Below are 17,013 nucleotides of genomic sequence, written 5' to 3'. Positions count from 1 at the left end.
ACAATGACTTATTTCATTCATTTCATAACCAAAGTTATGCAACACCCAATGCCAAGACATAATGGGACCCATCTCGTCCAAAAGGTTGACGCAAGTTTGCCAAAAAGCACCAGGAAGCACCTGGATGATCATCAAGACTCTTGGAAGAATGTTCTATGGACAGATGAGTCAAAAGTATAACTTTTTGGACGACATGGGTCTCATTATGCCTGGCGAAAACCAAACACTGCATTCCACAGTAAGAACCTTATACCAACGGTCAAGCATGGTGGCGGTACTGTGGTGGTTTAGAGATGCTTTGCTGCCTCAGGACCTGGATGACTTACCTTAATCGAAGGAACCATGAATTCTGCTGTGTATCAGAGAATTCTACTGGAGAATGTCAGACCATCCGTCTGTGAGCTGAAGCTGAAGCACATCTGGGTCATGCAGCAAGACAATGATCCACAACACACAATAAAGTCTACTGGAAAATAGCTAAAAAGCAACACATTTTAAGTTAATGGCCTCGTCAAAGTCCAGACCTAATCCCAATTGAGATGTGGCAGGACTTGAAATGAGCAGTGCATGCTTGAAAACCCACAAATGTTGCTGAGTTAAAGCAGTTCTGCATGGAAGAGTGGGCCAAAATTCCTCCACAGTGACGTGAGAGACTGATCAACAACTACAGGAAGCATTTGGTTGGAGTCATTGCAGCTAAAGGTGGCACAACCAGTTATTGAGTGTAAGGGGGCAATTACTTTTTCCACATATGGGGCATTGAGTGTTGCATAACTTTGTTTATTAAATAAATGAAATAAGTATGTAATTGTTGTGTTATTTGTTCACTCAGGTTCCCTTTATCTAATATTAGGTTTTGGTTGAAGATCTGGTAACATTTTGTATAAAACATATGCAAAAGTAGAGAAAATTAGAAAGGGGGAATATACTTTTTCACAGCACTGTATGGACAGGGAAGACCTGATCCTAGACGTTTTATGAAAACAGCCACAGGGGTAGAGAGTCCTTGTGCTGGGCAGACAGAGTGAGTCACAGTGTAATAGACAGAGAGGATGTGGATGTGAAGTTTAATTACTCTGGTCAATAGAGGCAGGAGTATGTGGAGACTGAGACGAAAGGGAGAAGAGAGGGGGAGAGAGAGGAGATGAAAGGAGGAGGGAGAGGAGAAAAGATAGAGAGGGAGAAAAGAAAGCAGAGAGAGAGAGAGAGTCCTACCTTGGTGGTCCACGGAGGGCTTGGAGGCATGGAGGATCTTGGGAATGGAGAAGCCCATGTCCAGCGCTGTCAGAACCAGCTCATTCATAAAGTACGGCAGCTGTAACACACATGACATTTACACTTGAGGACAGTGTCCCTTTTTACAAGTGTGTTTTCTCTGAGTTACATGTCATTTCCCTCTCATGTGTTGAGAAGTAAGCGAGGGGAAGACGGGAGGAGAGGACGCATGGAATTTAAAAAGGACTATCGACAAAGAGCTCTCTGGGACAAAGACAGATAAGAGGAATTTACACGCTGACTGTATGTGGAGGCAGAGGAGATAGGATGCCAGTACTCACCCTGATCTTACTGAGCTTCATCTGGATCTTCTTGGAGACCATGTCAGCCCAGTACTTCTCCCCCAGGAAGTCCCAGAACACCCGGCCTATCAGGGCGTTCACCCACGCCTCTGGCACCGTCCCTTGCCCCGGCCGCTCGCACGGGCTGCTGGGTAACTGAGAAGAACAAGGTGGGAGTAACAGGTAGTGAGACAAATGTAGTAAACATACATACGGACAACAAACACAATTTCATTGAATGCACAGAGATGAGATCCTGAGGCCCATTGTCTTGCCATTCATCCGCCGCCATCACCTCATGTTTCAGCATGATAATGCACAGCCCCATGACGCAAGGATCTGTACACAATTCCTGGAAGCTGAAAATGTTCCAGTTCTTCCATGGTCTGTATACTCACCAGACATTTCACCCATTGAGCATGTTTGGGATGCTCTGGATCGACATGTACAACAGCGTGTTCCAGTTCCAGCCAATATCCAGCAACTTCGCACAGCCATTGAAGAGGAATAGGACAACATTCCACAGGCCACAATCAACAACCTGATCAACTCTATGCAAAGGAGATGCGTCGCGCTGCATGATCCATGCCCCTACTTTTTATTTTAAAGGTATCTGTGACCAACAGATGCATATCTGTATTCCCAGTTATGTGAAATCCATAGATTAGGACCTAATTTATTTATTTAAACTGACTGATTTCCTTATTTGAACTGTAACTCTTTCAAATTGTTGCATGTTGCTTAGTATAGTTGTATATTGTTACATGCTATTACATGGCCACACTAGCTACACGTCTACATGGCTATCTGATCAGCCTGTGTCAACATGGTCACCCCCATAGAATTACATAAAAAAGATCTCTGTGGTCTCCCTCATCAGCCCTACCTTCTTGGTGGCTCCAGGGCTGCCCTCTTGGCTGTGGGCGGGGCTGCTGGCAGGGGGGCTGTCCAGCGGGGGCAGGGAGGTGACGTACTTGGCCATGTAGACGTTGTAGTCCAGCAGCATCTTCTGCCTGACCCCTCCAGCCAGGGAAGGGTCCTTCTGACTGGGCTCGTCCATGAGGCTGCTGCTCCTGCTCTCTGCCTCCAGTCTGTGAGACCAGTCTGTCAGGCAACGACAACCAGACCTGGGTTCAAATTCTATTGGAAATCATTTCACATATGTTAACGTCTAGCTAACGTCTCCCTGTCTGTAATCCTCTTAGAATTAGGGTTAGGGTTAGAATTAGGGTTAAGGTTAGGGGTTAATACTTAGGGTTAGGGGTTAGGGAAAATAGGATTTAGAATGGGAATCAATTGTTGGTCCCCAAAAAGTCTTCACAAGTATAGCTGTGTGTGTGTGTTGATCTGAATGTTCCCTCACCGCCCACTGGACGCTCACTGGACATTTTATTAGCCTCGGACTTCAGTCTGGACGCCACCAGAATCCTCCTGAACCATTCTTCCTTCTCCCGACCCGTCCTTCCGAACAGGAACAGGGTCAGATCTCGCTCCCCTGGGGGTTTCCTGGGCTCCTCTCCACCCCCAGCTCCTCCTGGACCCTCCAGCTTCTCCCCCTTCTCCCCCACCTCGGCCAGCTTCTCCTCCCCAGGCTCGGTCCTCTCTACCTGGGCCTGGGCCTTGGACATGAAGTCCTCCTGCTTGGCCAGCTCGATACAGATTGGGTACTTCTTGTTCCACACACGCTTCCTGGCCAGGCTCTGGGGCACAAGGTGGATCTGGGGACACATTTGGATGTTACACGCTACATGAACCGCTTGGTCTAAAAATACTAGGCTGACTGGACAGATACAGGTATTTCTATCACTTGTGAGGAAGGCCCACTTTAATGTCTGTGTGCCCAAACACACACAGACATACACAAATGTGCACCACATACGGTATGAAAGTGATGCGTCTGTTTCTAGGAAGTAGCCTTTTAGTTTAGCTTTTTGAATGGAAAAAACATATCACAATGGTCTTCAGCACACAAACTTCAGAAGTAAATTCATCCACAAACACAAAATTAATTTTCTATATATCTTAAATGACCGCATTTTCACTGAGTTTATGATATAATCGTCAAGCCCATTCAAAAGATTAGGGGACAGGACCCAGAAGTATGACGTAGGACGATGTCACTTGTACATCGTATTCCCTTTCCCTCCCTCTCTCGGTCTTAGACACACACACAAAATCACGCATCCCTCCTTAAACGACCATACAACACGTTCCACACACAGACAGACACACACACCTTGCTGTCGGTGAGGTCATAGATCTTCTGGCTGATGTAGGTGACGTCAGGTTTGGGCTCGTTGTGCGTGGCCCGCCGGGCGATGTTGCGGTTGGGTTTGGACAGGCGCAGGGTGGAGCCCTCCAGACGTACATACACAGAGTGGGTCAGAGTGGCATGGTACATCTCTAGGTCATAGCTGTACATCTGGTTCATCCAGCCCTGTTAATGGGGACAATACACATTGTTAACTCTCAGACTGACGCATGGAACAACATGGAGACTAATAAATATGTATGCATGACACGCACAAACACACACACACTAATTGGGGAGTGTGATGGGCTGCAATACAACCACATAATCACACGGTCTCCAACATTTAGCTGATACCCCTGGTCCATACTAACTTCCTAGTGAGAGAATCATCCAGACCATGTTGATATGTGGAGCTAGTATCAAAACATGGCTTCATCTAAACAAAAACAACGGTCTGTTCAGTTCTCTTCAAAGACTGGGAGACGTTACATCATGAATTACATCATACTGAGCAGAAGGGCATGATGACATCATAGTGTGACTGTGGGTGAGAGCTGCACCATATGACCCTTCCTTTAGCCGGCTATATTGTGTTGTTCCACAGGCGCTTTGTTGTGCTATGTTCCGCGTGACCAGAGAGCCTCTCTCTAGTACAGCTGTTGCCAGAGGCTATTGAGCTCATGTGCCCACACAGATTCAAACACACACAAGTACACACACACACTCAAATAAGAACACACACACACACGCACAAGCTTACATAACCGCTGGCCAACCGCTAAGCGTGTCTCCTCTGTTTCAGTTTCCAGCACATTGACTGGGTTAAAAGGAGAATGTTTGACAAATCAACAGACCATTTAATCTGTGAGGTTGTTTCAGGGCAAACCCCAGAGTAGCTACACAGCCTCAGTATGTTGTTAGACAGCCCAATGAGGACGTTAGATTAGAGGAGTCATTTAGCAGACACTCTTATCCAGAGTCTTATTACAGTAGTGAGTGCATACATTTTCATACTGGTCCCCCGTGGGAATCAAACCCACAACCCTGGTGTTGCAAGCACCATGCTGAGCCACACCGGACTTTGATGTATTTCTCATCCAGCCAATGTTTTTCTATCCCACTGGGAAGCCACCATGGTGAATGCTGCATGAGCATTCAGTAGAGGTTCTACATCCCAATATTTAAGCCAGTGTAATGTTTAATGGTGTAATAACTCAAGCCTACTGAAAAGTACTCGTGTGGATATTAGGATTCATGGAAGGAAGAGAATTGTTACCTTGGCAACCATGCTTTTTAGCCATTGAAGAGAGGGAAGAAGAAGGATATCTACAGACAGATACTGAGTTGCTTCCTGTCCTATCTGATAAACTGAGCAGCCATCAGGTTTTAGTCCTGAGCTTTAATGACAAACAGAGAGGCGATATGGAGAATTGGTTAGCGTCCCAAATGGCAACCTAATCCCTATATAGTGCACTACTTTTAACCAGAGCCCTATTGGCCCTGGTCAAAAGTAGTGCACTAAATAGGGAACAGGGTGCCATTTGGGACGTAACCTTGAAGATCCTCCCTACTCTCTCTGAGTCCCACTGGGGAAAAGCCAGCCATGTATCAGCTGTTTATCTTGTAGACGCTATCAGCAACATGTGCTCAGCTTGCTAACTCAATAGAAGCTACAGGCTATCTGTCCACAGTGATGACAGGTACTACTAGGGGAAAGACATGGCCCATCTAAGATGTCAGGCTATCTGTCCACAGTGATGACAGGTACTACTAGGGGAAGGACATGGCCCATCTAAGATGTCAGGCTATCTGTCCACAGTGATGACAGGTACTACTAGGGGAAGGACATGGCCTATCTAAGATGTCAGGATCCTCTTTATGTGATCTGCCTTATACCTTGGTTGTTGCACAACAGAAAAGTATGCCTACGCATGACAATATCTTTATTGTTGCATTTATAAATATATTAGCTATCATCTTGGGTAGAAAGCTTTCTATGTCATAACCTTACACAAAAAAATACAGGGATAGGATGTTAAACGTAAGACAGTGTTCAGTCACCAACTCTGGTTCTGGAGAGTTGCAGGTTGAGCCGGATTTTGTTCCAGTCTAATACTAATGCACCCTTTACAATTTTTTGCTTTACAATTGCTTTGGCACTAATTTCAGATGTAAGTAGTCAAATTTCTAAATACTTAGCACTAAACTGCTAACACAGTGACCTACCTTAAAGATTCCAGGTTCTTTGATATCCAGCTGGGCCACGTTCCACTGCTCCCCCCTTCGTCTGCCCTGCCTGGTCCCACTGCAGCTGGAGACCTTCGGAGCCGACAGCCACAGCACCAGTACAGCCAGCATGAACCCTGCCGCCACCCCCTGCACCACCGCACACAAATAGGGCGGCAGGGGGAGGACCAGGTAACTGTAGACTAGACACGTGAGGAAGAGGAGGCCAGTGATGGGAACGTTTGTTAAGTCTTCCTCCTCTTCGTCGGACTCGGCTTCACTGCAGACACCCGTGCTGCCCGTTTGGATCTGCAGGGACCCGGGCCGCTCCCCGTCCGGTGTCTCAGTGTCAGTACAGAGCTCAAAGTCTTCACTGTAGAGCTCAAAGAATTCCTCGTCCTCCAGGCGGACCAGGGCCGACATTGAGCAGTGACCCAGGGCGAGGGAGGAGGACCTGGGGAGAGGAGGAGGGGAGGAGACCCTGGAGGTCCTGGAGGTCTTGGCTGGAGGAGAGGAGAAGACAGAGTCTGCTGGGGCTTCACCAGTAGGGGTCTCCTCTTCCCCCTCCTCCTCTCCGTCAGAGTCGCCTCCCTCCTCCTCTTTGATGCTGTAGTTGTCGTTGCTCTCTGCGTGCCCATTGAGGCCTGCCAGGTTGGTGAGCTCCGTGGCGCTGAGGGAGAGGGATTTGGAGCAGTGGGTAGCGGAGGTACCCCCTCCTGTACCCACTCCCTCGGCCCCGCCTCCAGCCTCGTCGCCCATGAACTTACTGAACAGCTGCATTGGCTCGCACATGACCTCTGACAAACGCCTCCTAGTATCCTCGATCCTGGCCTCCATCTCTTGCACCTTGAAGAAACACCTCCCGTCGGCCGGGCTGGTGAGGGGGGAGGAGGGGGCCGTCTTGGAGTCACCACCCCCAGACGCGGTGGAGCCCCTCGGCTGGCCCAACTGCTTGAAGAGCAGCAGGTTGTTGACGCGGGAGTCTGGAGGTGGGCGCTGCTGGGGGAGAGATGGTTGTGAGGGCGCCTCCTGGTGGTCGGGCCTGGTATTGTCTGTGGAGAGAGACTTGACGAACGTCTTCATCAGGTGGTGGCGGTGCCGCCCGGCAGAAGAAGGAGAGGCAACCATCATTTCATTGGACAGGGACCTGAGGCTGAGGAAAGGCTTGGAGGGCAGGGCTGCGGAGCGAGAGGGGGAGGAGGTGGTGGAGGAGGAGGTGGTGGCAGTGGGAGGGATCGTGGGTCTTGTGTGATTGGAGGGCCAGGAGGAGCAAGCAGGGGGGGACTCGAGGGTGGGGTGGGTGGAGGAGGGGAGGATGGGCAGGGCTGGGCTGTGGGGTAGAGTGGTAGAGGACACATTAATGGTAGTGGTGGTCTCAATCCCTCCAGCCTCAAACAGTAGCTCCTCGCTGGCTTCCAAGGCCGTCACGATGCCCTGGTCCTCAGTCCTCCCCTCCATCCCACCCAGCCCTTCTGACCCCTCTCCTGGGGAGGATGATGACACAGACGCCCCAAACCCATACAGCTCCTCGTCCTCATCCTCCTCTTTTCCCAGGGCGGAGAAGTGGATGGTGATGGTGTCTCGGGAGAGGGAGCGCTGCACCTGCAGCTTGGGGCCGGGGGGCAGGCGTGAGGGCGTGGAGGAGGAGGGGGTACTGTCAGCAGCATGGCTGTCCTTCCTGCTGCTGTTGCTGCCCTGGCTGGTCATGACCACACTCCACAGGGCTCACAGCCTGGAGAGGGGGAGAGAGAGGGGGAGAGAGAGGGAGAGAGAGAGGGAGAGAGAGAGGGAAAGAGAGAGAGGGATGAGGGAGAGAGAATGAGGGGTGTGGGAGAGACAGGGACAGAGAGAGAGAGCGAGAAAGAAAGAGAGATCAAGAGAGAGAAAGAGAGATAGAGAGAGAAAGAAAGAAAAATATGGGTTCAAAGCTAGAATCCTTAGTTGCTACATCCATTTTGGACCATTGATTCTTGAAGAATATAACTTATAAATGTCCCATGAGCTCAACTGTCGTACCCCATCAGAACCAAAAATATAAGCATTTTTTACTCCGAAGTTTGTAAACAATATAAATGTTTATAAAACTGTATAGCCTCAAAACATGGTTAAAACTATCATTTTTATATTATGGATGGTCATTCCTTGCATCCACAACCCAGTCTATGAATTTGAGAGTGCTTACATTTCTCCAGGCTCATCCCTCAGCGTTTTACCAAAACACTATGTTATTGTTTCAATTAAGGATTCTAGCTTTAATTGAGGCACCATGTTCACGCTGCTCGTTCATGCTGCTCGTTCTATGGGTAAGCGAATGCTCCTACCACTGTCTCTCCCAAGCACCACATACTGCTTGTATCCACAGCACTAACTTACTCGATTAGTAAAGTGCAGCCAGGATCCATATAGTGACCAAGTTCTCTGCTTTTTCTATGTTTATCATCCTGATGCATGTGTGATCAAGCTTGTTTTGGGGCTTTGGTGTGGGTTGTGTTTGCAAACTCATTTTAGCTCACAACAAGCTTGTAGCATGGCTAATACTATACAGAAAAACGCAGCAAAGCTCAATGCGGAAGACGAGTACGTATCAAGCACTACACTCCATGAACTACTCGATCAACAAAAATAGTTCTATAAAGATTTAATAGATCTGCAGGAAAATAACGTTCAATCCTTCCTGCAACTCTTTATGGATTCTACCAACAAAAGGGTTGATGATCTGTTTAAGGCTGTAATGAAATTTAAACAGTTTGGAATTTACGCAGTCGGAGGTGGAGGACCTAAAGGGTGCGGATGTCACCAGCCAGACCGCATTCAAAACCATGTCTGAGGATTTTGCAATTTTCCAAATAACACTTGACAAGCACTCTTCCAAAACGATACTACCTCGAAAACCAATTGAGGCACAATAACATTTGAATCGATGGAATTGAAGACATAAAGACTGAAAGTTGGCATGACACAGAAGTCAAGGCCAAGACACTCCTGGCAGATCAACTCAAACTGGACCCTAAACTCATGGAGATGGAGAGGGCGCATTGGAATGGCCCTTTCTTCCCCGATGGATTCTGCAAATTACAAAAACTTTAAGAAAACATTACTCACCTACTTTGGATATGCCAAAAAATATATTTTACTAATAAATTCCAAGAATCCTTAAATAATATAAATTACACTTGGAAAATCCTCAATCAACTGTTGAATAAGAAAAAGCCATCTACAAACATCCCATCTCAATTTATTGTTGGAAATAAGACCTCATGTGAATTTAATAACTATTTTGTGAATGTGGGTTCTCTCTATCAAAGAAAATTGAGAAAACTGATGCAATCCCTTGGATTACATTAAGGGACATTTCCCTTCTCTGTTTCAGTTTGATCCTCCTGATGTGATGGAGGTGATGGAGGTAATTCGTAACTTAAAGATATCAGCAGAAGGTCATGATGAGATTGGTGCCTCTTTAGTGAAATCAGTGTCTTCCTCGATTACTGAGCCTGTAACGTATATATCTTCATCAAATCTATGCAAACTGGTATTGTTCCTAAAGATTTGAAAATTGCCAAAGTTATCCCCCTCTATAAATCTGGGGATCCAATATCTTTTACAAATTATCGCCCAATATCTGTCACGCCCTGGCTCTAGGGACTCTTAAATGTTGAGCCAGGGTGTGGACTTGTTATGTTTAGTTTTCTATGGGTTTTGTTCTAGATTGTTTATTTCTATGTTGGCCAGGGTGGTTCCCAATCAGAGACAGCTGTAGCTCGTTGTCTCTGATTGGGGACCATACTTAGGCAGCCTGTTTTCACTAGTCATTTGTCGGATCTTGTTCCGTAAGGTTTTGTGTATAACCTAGGACTTCACGTATCGTTTCGTTTGTTGTTTTGGTTCGTTGTGTACACAAATAAAGTATGTACACTTATCACGCTGCGCCTTGGTCCGCTTCATCTGTCGACGATCGTGACAATATCTGTACTACCATCTTTTTTCAAATCCTAGAAAATGTGGTGTATAAGAGAATCAACACTGTATTCTATATGAGCACCAATATGGTTTTCGTAAAAACTACTCCACAGATATGGCTCTTTTGTAAAATATTTACAGCCCTGGACAACAATGAATATGCTCATGGCATCTTTTTAGATTTATCCAAAGATTTTGACATGGTTGATCACGAAATATTACTTTCTAAATTGCATTATTACGGTTTTCATGATTATACATATAATTGGCTATATAGTCAAATCAAATCAAATCAAATTTTATTGGTCACATGCGCCGAATACAACAGGTGCAGACATTACAGTGAAATGCTTACTTACAGCCCTTAACCAACAGTGCATTTATTTTAAACAAAAAAAGTAAGAATAAAACAACAACAAAAAAAAGTGTTGAGAAAAAAAAAGAGCAGAAGTAAAATAAAGTGACAGTAGGGAGGCTATATATACAGGGGGGTACCGTTGCAGAGTCAATGTGCGGGGGCACCGGCTAGTTGAGGTAGTTGAGGTAATATGTACATGTGGGTAGAGTTAAAGTGACTATGCATAAATACTTAACAGAGTAGCAGCAGCGTAAAAAGGATGGGGTGGGGGGGCAGTGCAAATAGTCCGGGTAGCCATGATTAGCTGTTCAGGAGTCTTATGGCTTGGGGGTAGAAGCTGTTGAGAAGACTTTTGGACCTAGACTTGGCACTCCGGTACCGCTTGCCGTGCGGTAGCAGAGAGAACAGTCTATGACTAGGGTGGCTGGAGTCTTTGACAATTTTGAGGGCCTTCCTCTGACACCGCCTGGTATAGAGGTCCTGGATGGCAGGAAGCTTTGCCCCAGTGATGTACTGGGCCGTACGCACTACCCTCTGTAGTGCCTTGCGGTCGGAGGCCAAGCAGTTGCCATACCAGGCGGTGATGCAACCAGTCAGGATGCTCTCGATGGTGCAGCTGTAGAATTTTTTGAGGATCTGAGGACCCATGCCAAATCTTTTTAGTCTCCTGAGGGGGAATAGGCTTTGTCGTGCCCTCTTCACGACTGTCTTGGTGTGTTTGGACCATGATAGTTCGTTGGTGATGTGGACACCAAGGAACTTGAAGCTCTCAACCTGTTCCACTACAGCCCCGTCGATGAGAATGGGGGCGTGCTCAGTCCTATTTTTTTTTCCTGTAGTCCACAATCATCTCCTTTGTCTTGGTCACGTTGAGGGAGAGGTTGTTGTCCTGGCACCACACGGCCAGATCTCTGACCTCCTCCCTATAGGCCAGGGGTGTCAAACGTACGGCCCGCGGGCCGAATCAGGCCCGCAAACAGGTTTAATCCGGCCCGCGAGATGATTAAAAAATCAAGTTTTTGCAATTTTTCTATAAAATAAACTGCTGTTCCAATTGCGTCCACTGGATGGCGCAATAGCAATTGTGTTAAGCAAGCAAACTGTTTATACCGGGGCAGAGCAAGTAGGTCAAGCACGTGCAGCCAATGAGCTACTTTGTTTTGCCCGCGATATTTATTACGGCTTCTACTTTTAACATTATGTGCTTTGGCACCCTCATTGCCCCAATATGTCTCTGTCAAAAAAGAGAAAAGTGGACGCAGAGTGCAGAGTGTTCCAAGAAAAATGGTCATCCTATTTAATCACGGAATTGAATGGGAAAGCTGTATGTTTGGTGTGTTCAGAGCATGTTGCAGTGCTGAAAGAATATAACCTTCGTCGCCACTATGTGAGTCTTCATGCCGACAAATATGACAACTTTCAAGGACAGCGGAGATGAGAGAAGGTGAATGAACTGTTGGCGGGTCTGAAGAAACAGCAGTCTGTGTTTACTCACAGCCGAGACATCAGTGACGCTGCAGTGAAAGCTAGCTACCTCATTGCTAATGAAATCGCAGTGGCTTCAAAACCATTTAGTGAGGGTGAATTTGTAAAAACATGCATGATGAAGGCAGCGGAGATTGTGTGCCCTGAAAAGCGGCAGGCTTTTGCAAATATCAGCCTGACAAGAAACACAGTTGCAGACAGGATTTCAGATCTTTCAGTGGATTTGGACAGCCAGTTGAAGCAGAAAGTAAAGTCATTTATTGCGTTTTCGGTTGCAATTGATGAAAGCACGGACATTACAGATGTTGCACAACTGGCCATTTTTTCATCCGCGGAGTTGATGACACATTGACCGTCACCGAGGAGTTCGTGGAGTTGGTGCCGATGACAGATACAACGACAGCAGCTGATATTTTTACCGCACTCGTCGGCGCGCTGGACAGGGTCGGAGTGGACTGGTCCCGCGCTGTCAGCCTGGCTACAGATGGTGCGCCCTCAATGATCGGGAAAAAAGCAGGCGTTGTGACAAAGTTCAGAGAGAAAGTGCAATCTGCAAATGGAGGACGTGATTTTTTGACTTTTCACTGTATTTTGCACCAGGAGGCTTTGTGTTGCAAGTCATTAAAGATGGATAACGTCATGAAGGTGGTCATCCAAACTGTTAATTTCATCCGATCCAGAAGCCTGAATCACCGTCAGTTTGACAGCCTTCTCAGAGAGAAAGACCACATCTATGGCCTGCCATACCACACTGAGGTAAGATGGTTAAGCCGAGGTGCTGTGCTGAGGCGTTTCTTTGATTTACGAGAAGAAATTGAACAGTTCATGGAAGAAAAGGGCAAACCAGTGTTAGAATTTCATTCCGCAGAATGGATGCAGGACCTTGCATTTATGGTGGATGTTACAGAGCACCTGAATAACTTGAACAAACAGCTGCAAGGGCGCAACAAAGTTGTCACGCAGTATTATGACAGCATACGTTCTTTCAAGTTGAAGCTGTCATTGTGGGAGACGCAACTTGCCGGTGGTGATGCAGCTCACTTCCCCTGTCTGAAAAATGTGTGTGCGACCCAACATGTGGCAGACATGAAGCGGTTCAAAGATAAAATAACGGGACTGTTACGGGAGTTTGAGCAACGCTTTCAGATTTATGTTTATATGTTTTTATGTTGATGTGCTATTGTTTTTAATTGATTTTATTTTATTTGTATATTTAACCTATTCTTGACTCTGTGGTTCTTGCACTTGTTTGGGGAACAGGATTTCATTATTTTTATCTACATTTCTGCCTGAGAAATGACACCCTGATATAGTTCTGTGATCTGTGATATACTTCGGTGAATCACTGAGGCATTGTGTGTTTGTGTGTTCTTTGTCCTCAGAACTTTCAAATAACTTGAGGTGTTTTATGATTAATAGTGATGTTGTGCTTTTGGACACTGTCCTCAGGCTCCAGCTTTATGTTTATATGTTTTTATGTTGATGTGCTATTGTTTTTAATTGATTTTATTTTATTTGTATATTTAACCTATTCTTGACTCTGTGGTTCTTGCACTTGTTTGGGGAACAGGATTTCATTATTTTTATCTACATTTCTGCCTGAGAAATGACACCCTGATATAGTTCTGTGATCTGTGAAACAGTTCTGTTAATCACTGAGGCATTGTGTGTTTGTGTGTTCTTTTTCTTTAGAATTTTCAAATAAACTTGACATGTTTTATGATTAATAGTGATGTTGTGCTTGTACTATTTTGGACACACTGTCCTCAGGCTCCAGCTTTATGTTGTATGTTGATCGTATTAAAACAAAGAAAACAATCTGAAGTTGTTGTTTTTAAGTTATATATATACCATGATTTTTCCGGTCCGGCCCACTTGGGAATAGATTTTCCTCCATGTGGCCCCTGAGCTAAAATGAGTTTGACACCCCTGCTATAGGCTGTCTCATCGTTGTCGGTGATCAGGCCTACCACTGTTGTGTCGTCGGCAAACTTAATGATGGTGTTGGAGTCGTGCCTGGCCATGCAGTCATGGGTGAACAGAGAGTACAGGAGGGGACTGAGCACGCACCCCTGAGGGGCCCCCGTGTTGAGAATCAGTGTGGCAGATGTGTTGTTACCTACCCTTACCACCTGGGGGCGGCCCGTCAGGAAGTCCAGGATCCAGTTGCAGAGGGAGGTGTTTAGTCCCAGGATCCTTAGCTTAGTGATGAGCTTAGAGGGCACTATGGTGTTGAATGCTGAGCTGTAGTCAATGAATAGCATTCTCACGTAGGTGTTCCTCTTGTCCAGGTGGGAAAGGGCAGTGTGGAGTGCGATAGAGATTGCATCATCTGTGGATCTGTTGGGGCGGTATGCAAATTGGAGTGGGTCTAGGGTTTCTGGGATAATGGTGTTGATGTGAGCCATGACCAGCCTTTCAAAGCACTTCATGGCTACAGACGTCAGTGCTACGGGTCGGTAGTCATTTAGGCAGGTTATCTTAGAGTCCTTGGGCACGGGGACTATGGTGGTCTGCTTGAAACATGTTGGTATTACAGACTCAGTCAGGGACATGTTGAAAATGTCAGTGAAGACACTTGCCAGTTGGTCAGCACATGCTCAGAGTACACGTCCTGGTAATCCGTCTGGCCCTGCGGCCTTGTGAATGTTGACCTGCTTAAAAGTCTTACTCACATCGGCTACGGAGAGCATGATCACATAGTCATCCGGAACAGCTGGTGCTCTCATGCATGCTTCAGTGTTGCTTGCCTCGAAGCGAGCATAGAAGTGGTTTAGCTCGTCTGGTAGGCGTGTGTCACTGGGCAGCTCGCGGCTGTGCTTCCCTTTGTAGTCTGTAATAGTTTTCAAGCCCTGCCACATCCGACGAGCGTCAGAGCCAGTGTAGTATGATTCAATCTTAGACCTGTATTGACTCTTTGCCTGTTTGATGGTTCGTCGGAGGTCATAGCGGGATTTCTTATAAGCGTCCGGGTTAGAGTCCCGTTCCTTGAAAGCGGCAGCTCTACCCTTTAGCTCAGTGCGGATGTTTCCTGTAATCCATGGCTTCTGGTTGGGGTATGTACGTACGGTCACTGTGGGGACGACATCATCGATGCACTTATTGATGAAGCCAGTGACTGATGTGGTGTACTCCTTATGTACTAGTTATGGTTATGATAGAGAACAATTTGTTTATGCAAACTGCTGTGCATCTACCAGGGCCAAGATATCCTGTGGTGTGCCACAGGGTTCGATAATTGGACCTTTGTTATTCCTAATCTATATCAATGACCTTGCTGCTGTGTCTTCTACCGTACTTCCCATTCTCTTTGCTGATGATACCAATTGGATTTGATCACACAATAATTTTGATTCACTAATTAATGAAGCCAACTCAGGCATGGCAACATTTTCTGAATGGTTCCAGATAAACAAATTATCTTGAAATATTTTTTTAAAAATCTAACTTTATTGTATTCACTAGTAAGAATAAGAAATATTGTTTTAAAAAAATGTTTAAAAAAAGATTACAAAAAAAAGACAATCTCAATTGGTGGGAAACAAATGAAACAAGTCACATCCACTAGATTCCTCTGAGTTTTAATTGATGAAAAGTTATCCTGGAAAGATCATTTTCAATTTGTCTGCTGCAAAGTGATGAAATCTGTTGGTATCATCAGAAAGATTAGTGGTTTGGTTCATCGGGCTTGCTTCCTAACTCTATACTATAGCTTAAATTTACCCATATCTCATTTACTGTAATATTGTCTGGGCCAGTAGATATGCCTCCTACCTACACAAATGACTCATCATACAAAAGACATCTGCAAGACTAGCCACCTCCTCTAATTACCTGGCTCCATCTGCACCTTTGTTTAAGACACTCAATATCTTGTCTATTTACGACATTAATGTAAGCCAATCATGCACTTTCATCTACAAATACTCATACCTCCCAGACAGTTTACCTAAACCCTTCAATGGATTCTTCCAGGTTAATTCTGAAATCCATCTATAAAACACAAGACACTGCGATAACCTTCACCCTCTCTACTGCCGCACCTCACATAGTCAATTCTCTATCAGATACAGAGGTACCATCCTCTGGAATTCTTATCTTCACATTCCCAAAATATCATCATCCCTCAATAACTTCAAGTGAAGATCTGGGGTCAGCCTGATGAACCAAACTACCCAGTAGTAGACTAGGGGTCAGGGGTCAGCCTGATGAACCAAACTACCCAGTAGTAGACTAGGGGTCAGGGGTCAGCCTGATGAACCAAACTACCCAGTAGTAGACTAGGGGTCAGGTGTCAGCTTGATGAACCAAACTACCCAGTAGTAGACTAGGGGTCAGGGGTCAGCCTGATGAACCAAACTACCCAGTAGTAGACTAGGGGTCAGGGGTCAGCCTGATGAACCAAACTACCCAATATTCCCCTCCATGTAGCCTAACTCTCACACACACACATACATTTAAACAAAACAAATATATATTACTTTTTTTTGTGATTACTGATCAATTCATTTATACATATATAATTAGTAGGTTTTGTTATCTGTTTTAACAAATTTTTGTATTTATGTATTATATTTTGTTTCTTTGTGGTGTGGTTTTCATATAAGCCCTTGGGCTTCCAACCTCACCTGCACACCGTTTTTATTTTTTATTTTTTTCTCTGTCTTGTTTTCTTTGGTGCAAATAAAGAATAAATAATAAATCCCTCAACAACAGGAAGAATTCATAATGGTTATTACAGAACACAAACAACACTGTACACGCATGCACACACAAACACACAAACTGTAATTACATACAAAATGAGACGTGCTGTGAGCCCCGGCTGGTAGTTCAGTAACAAGCCAGTCATTGTTTTTCCCCACCAAGGCAGAACCACAGACAATAATCAGTGAGTGATTTCCTAAATTAGGCGTGGCGTTGATATTGAGTTATTCTAGCTGTTTATTCTTGTCCATTGTATAATTATCTGGGTAGCCATATTAGACACATGCACGGCTGCACACACACACACACACACACACACACACACACTCACACACGAGAGGAGGCGGGTGAGGGGAGGACGGCTCATAATAATGGCTGGAATGGAATGAATGAAATGGGTTTTCTCTAAAGTGTCTAAGCGAGGGAGTGTGTGCATGTGTGTGTGTGTGTGTGTGTGTGGTTGTATATGT

At 45.6% G+C, this 17,013-nt stretch overlaps 1 protein-coding gene across 3 annotated transcripts in view; it reads right to left on the bottom strand.

The window, feature by feature from the left end:
- Positions 1-17,013, bottom strand: part of LOC121568781 (testis-expressed protein 2-like) — a 41,509-nt gene that overhangs the window by 9,320 nt on the left and 15,176 nt on the right. For 2 of the 3 annotated variants that reach the window (XM_045221055.1, XM_045221056.1), the window contains exons 3-8: positions 6,037-7,768; positions 3,793-3,993; positions 2,920-3,274; positions 2,443-2,696; positions 1,557-1,712; positions 1,216-1,315 (exon numbers count right to left, since the gene is read on the bottom strand). In XM_045221055.1, coding sequence (XP_045076990.1) covers positions 1,216-1,315; positions 1,557-1,712; positions 2,443-2,696; positions 2,920-3,274; positions 3,793-3,993; positions 6,037-7,743 — 2,773 coding nt within the window. In that variant the 5' untranslated portion in view covers positions 7,744-7,768. The remainder of the gene's footprint in view (positions 1-1,215; positions 1,316-1,556; positions 1,713-2,442; positions 2,697-2,919; positions 3,275-3,792; positions 3,994-6,036; positions 7,769-17,013) is intronic. The other variant, XM_045221057.1, reaches the window with a different exon arrangement.

This window comes from Coregonus clupeaformis, chromosome 7 (assembly GCF_020615455.1).
Source record: "Coregonus clupeaformis isolate EN_2021a chromosome 7, ASM2061545v1, whole genome shotgun sequence".
NCBI lineage: Eukaryota > Metazoa > Chordata > Actinopteri > Salmoniformes > Salmonidae > Coregonus > Coregonus clupeaformis.
Note: the sequence above shows the minus strand (reverse complement) of the source record. Positions and strands in the feature narration are given on the sequence as shown.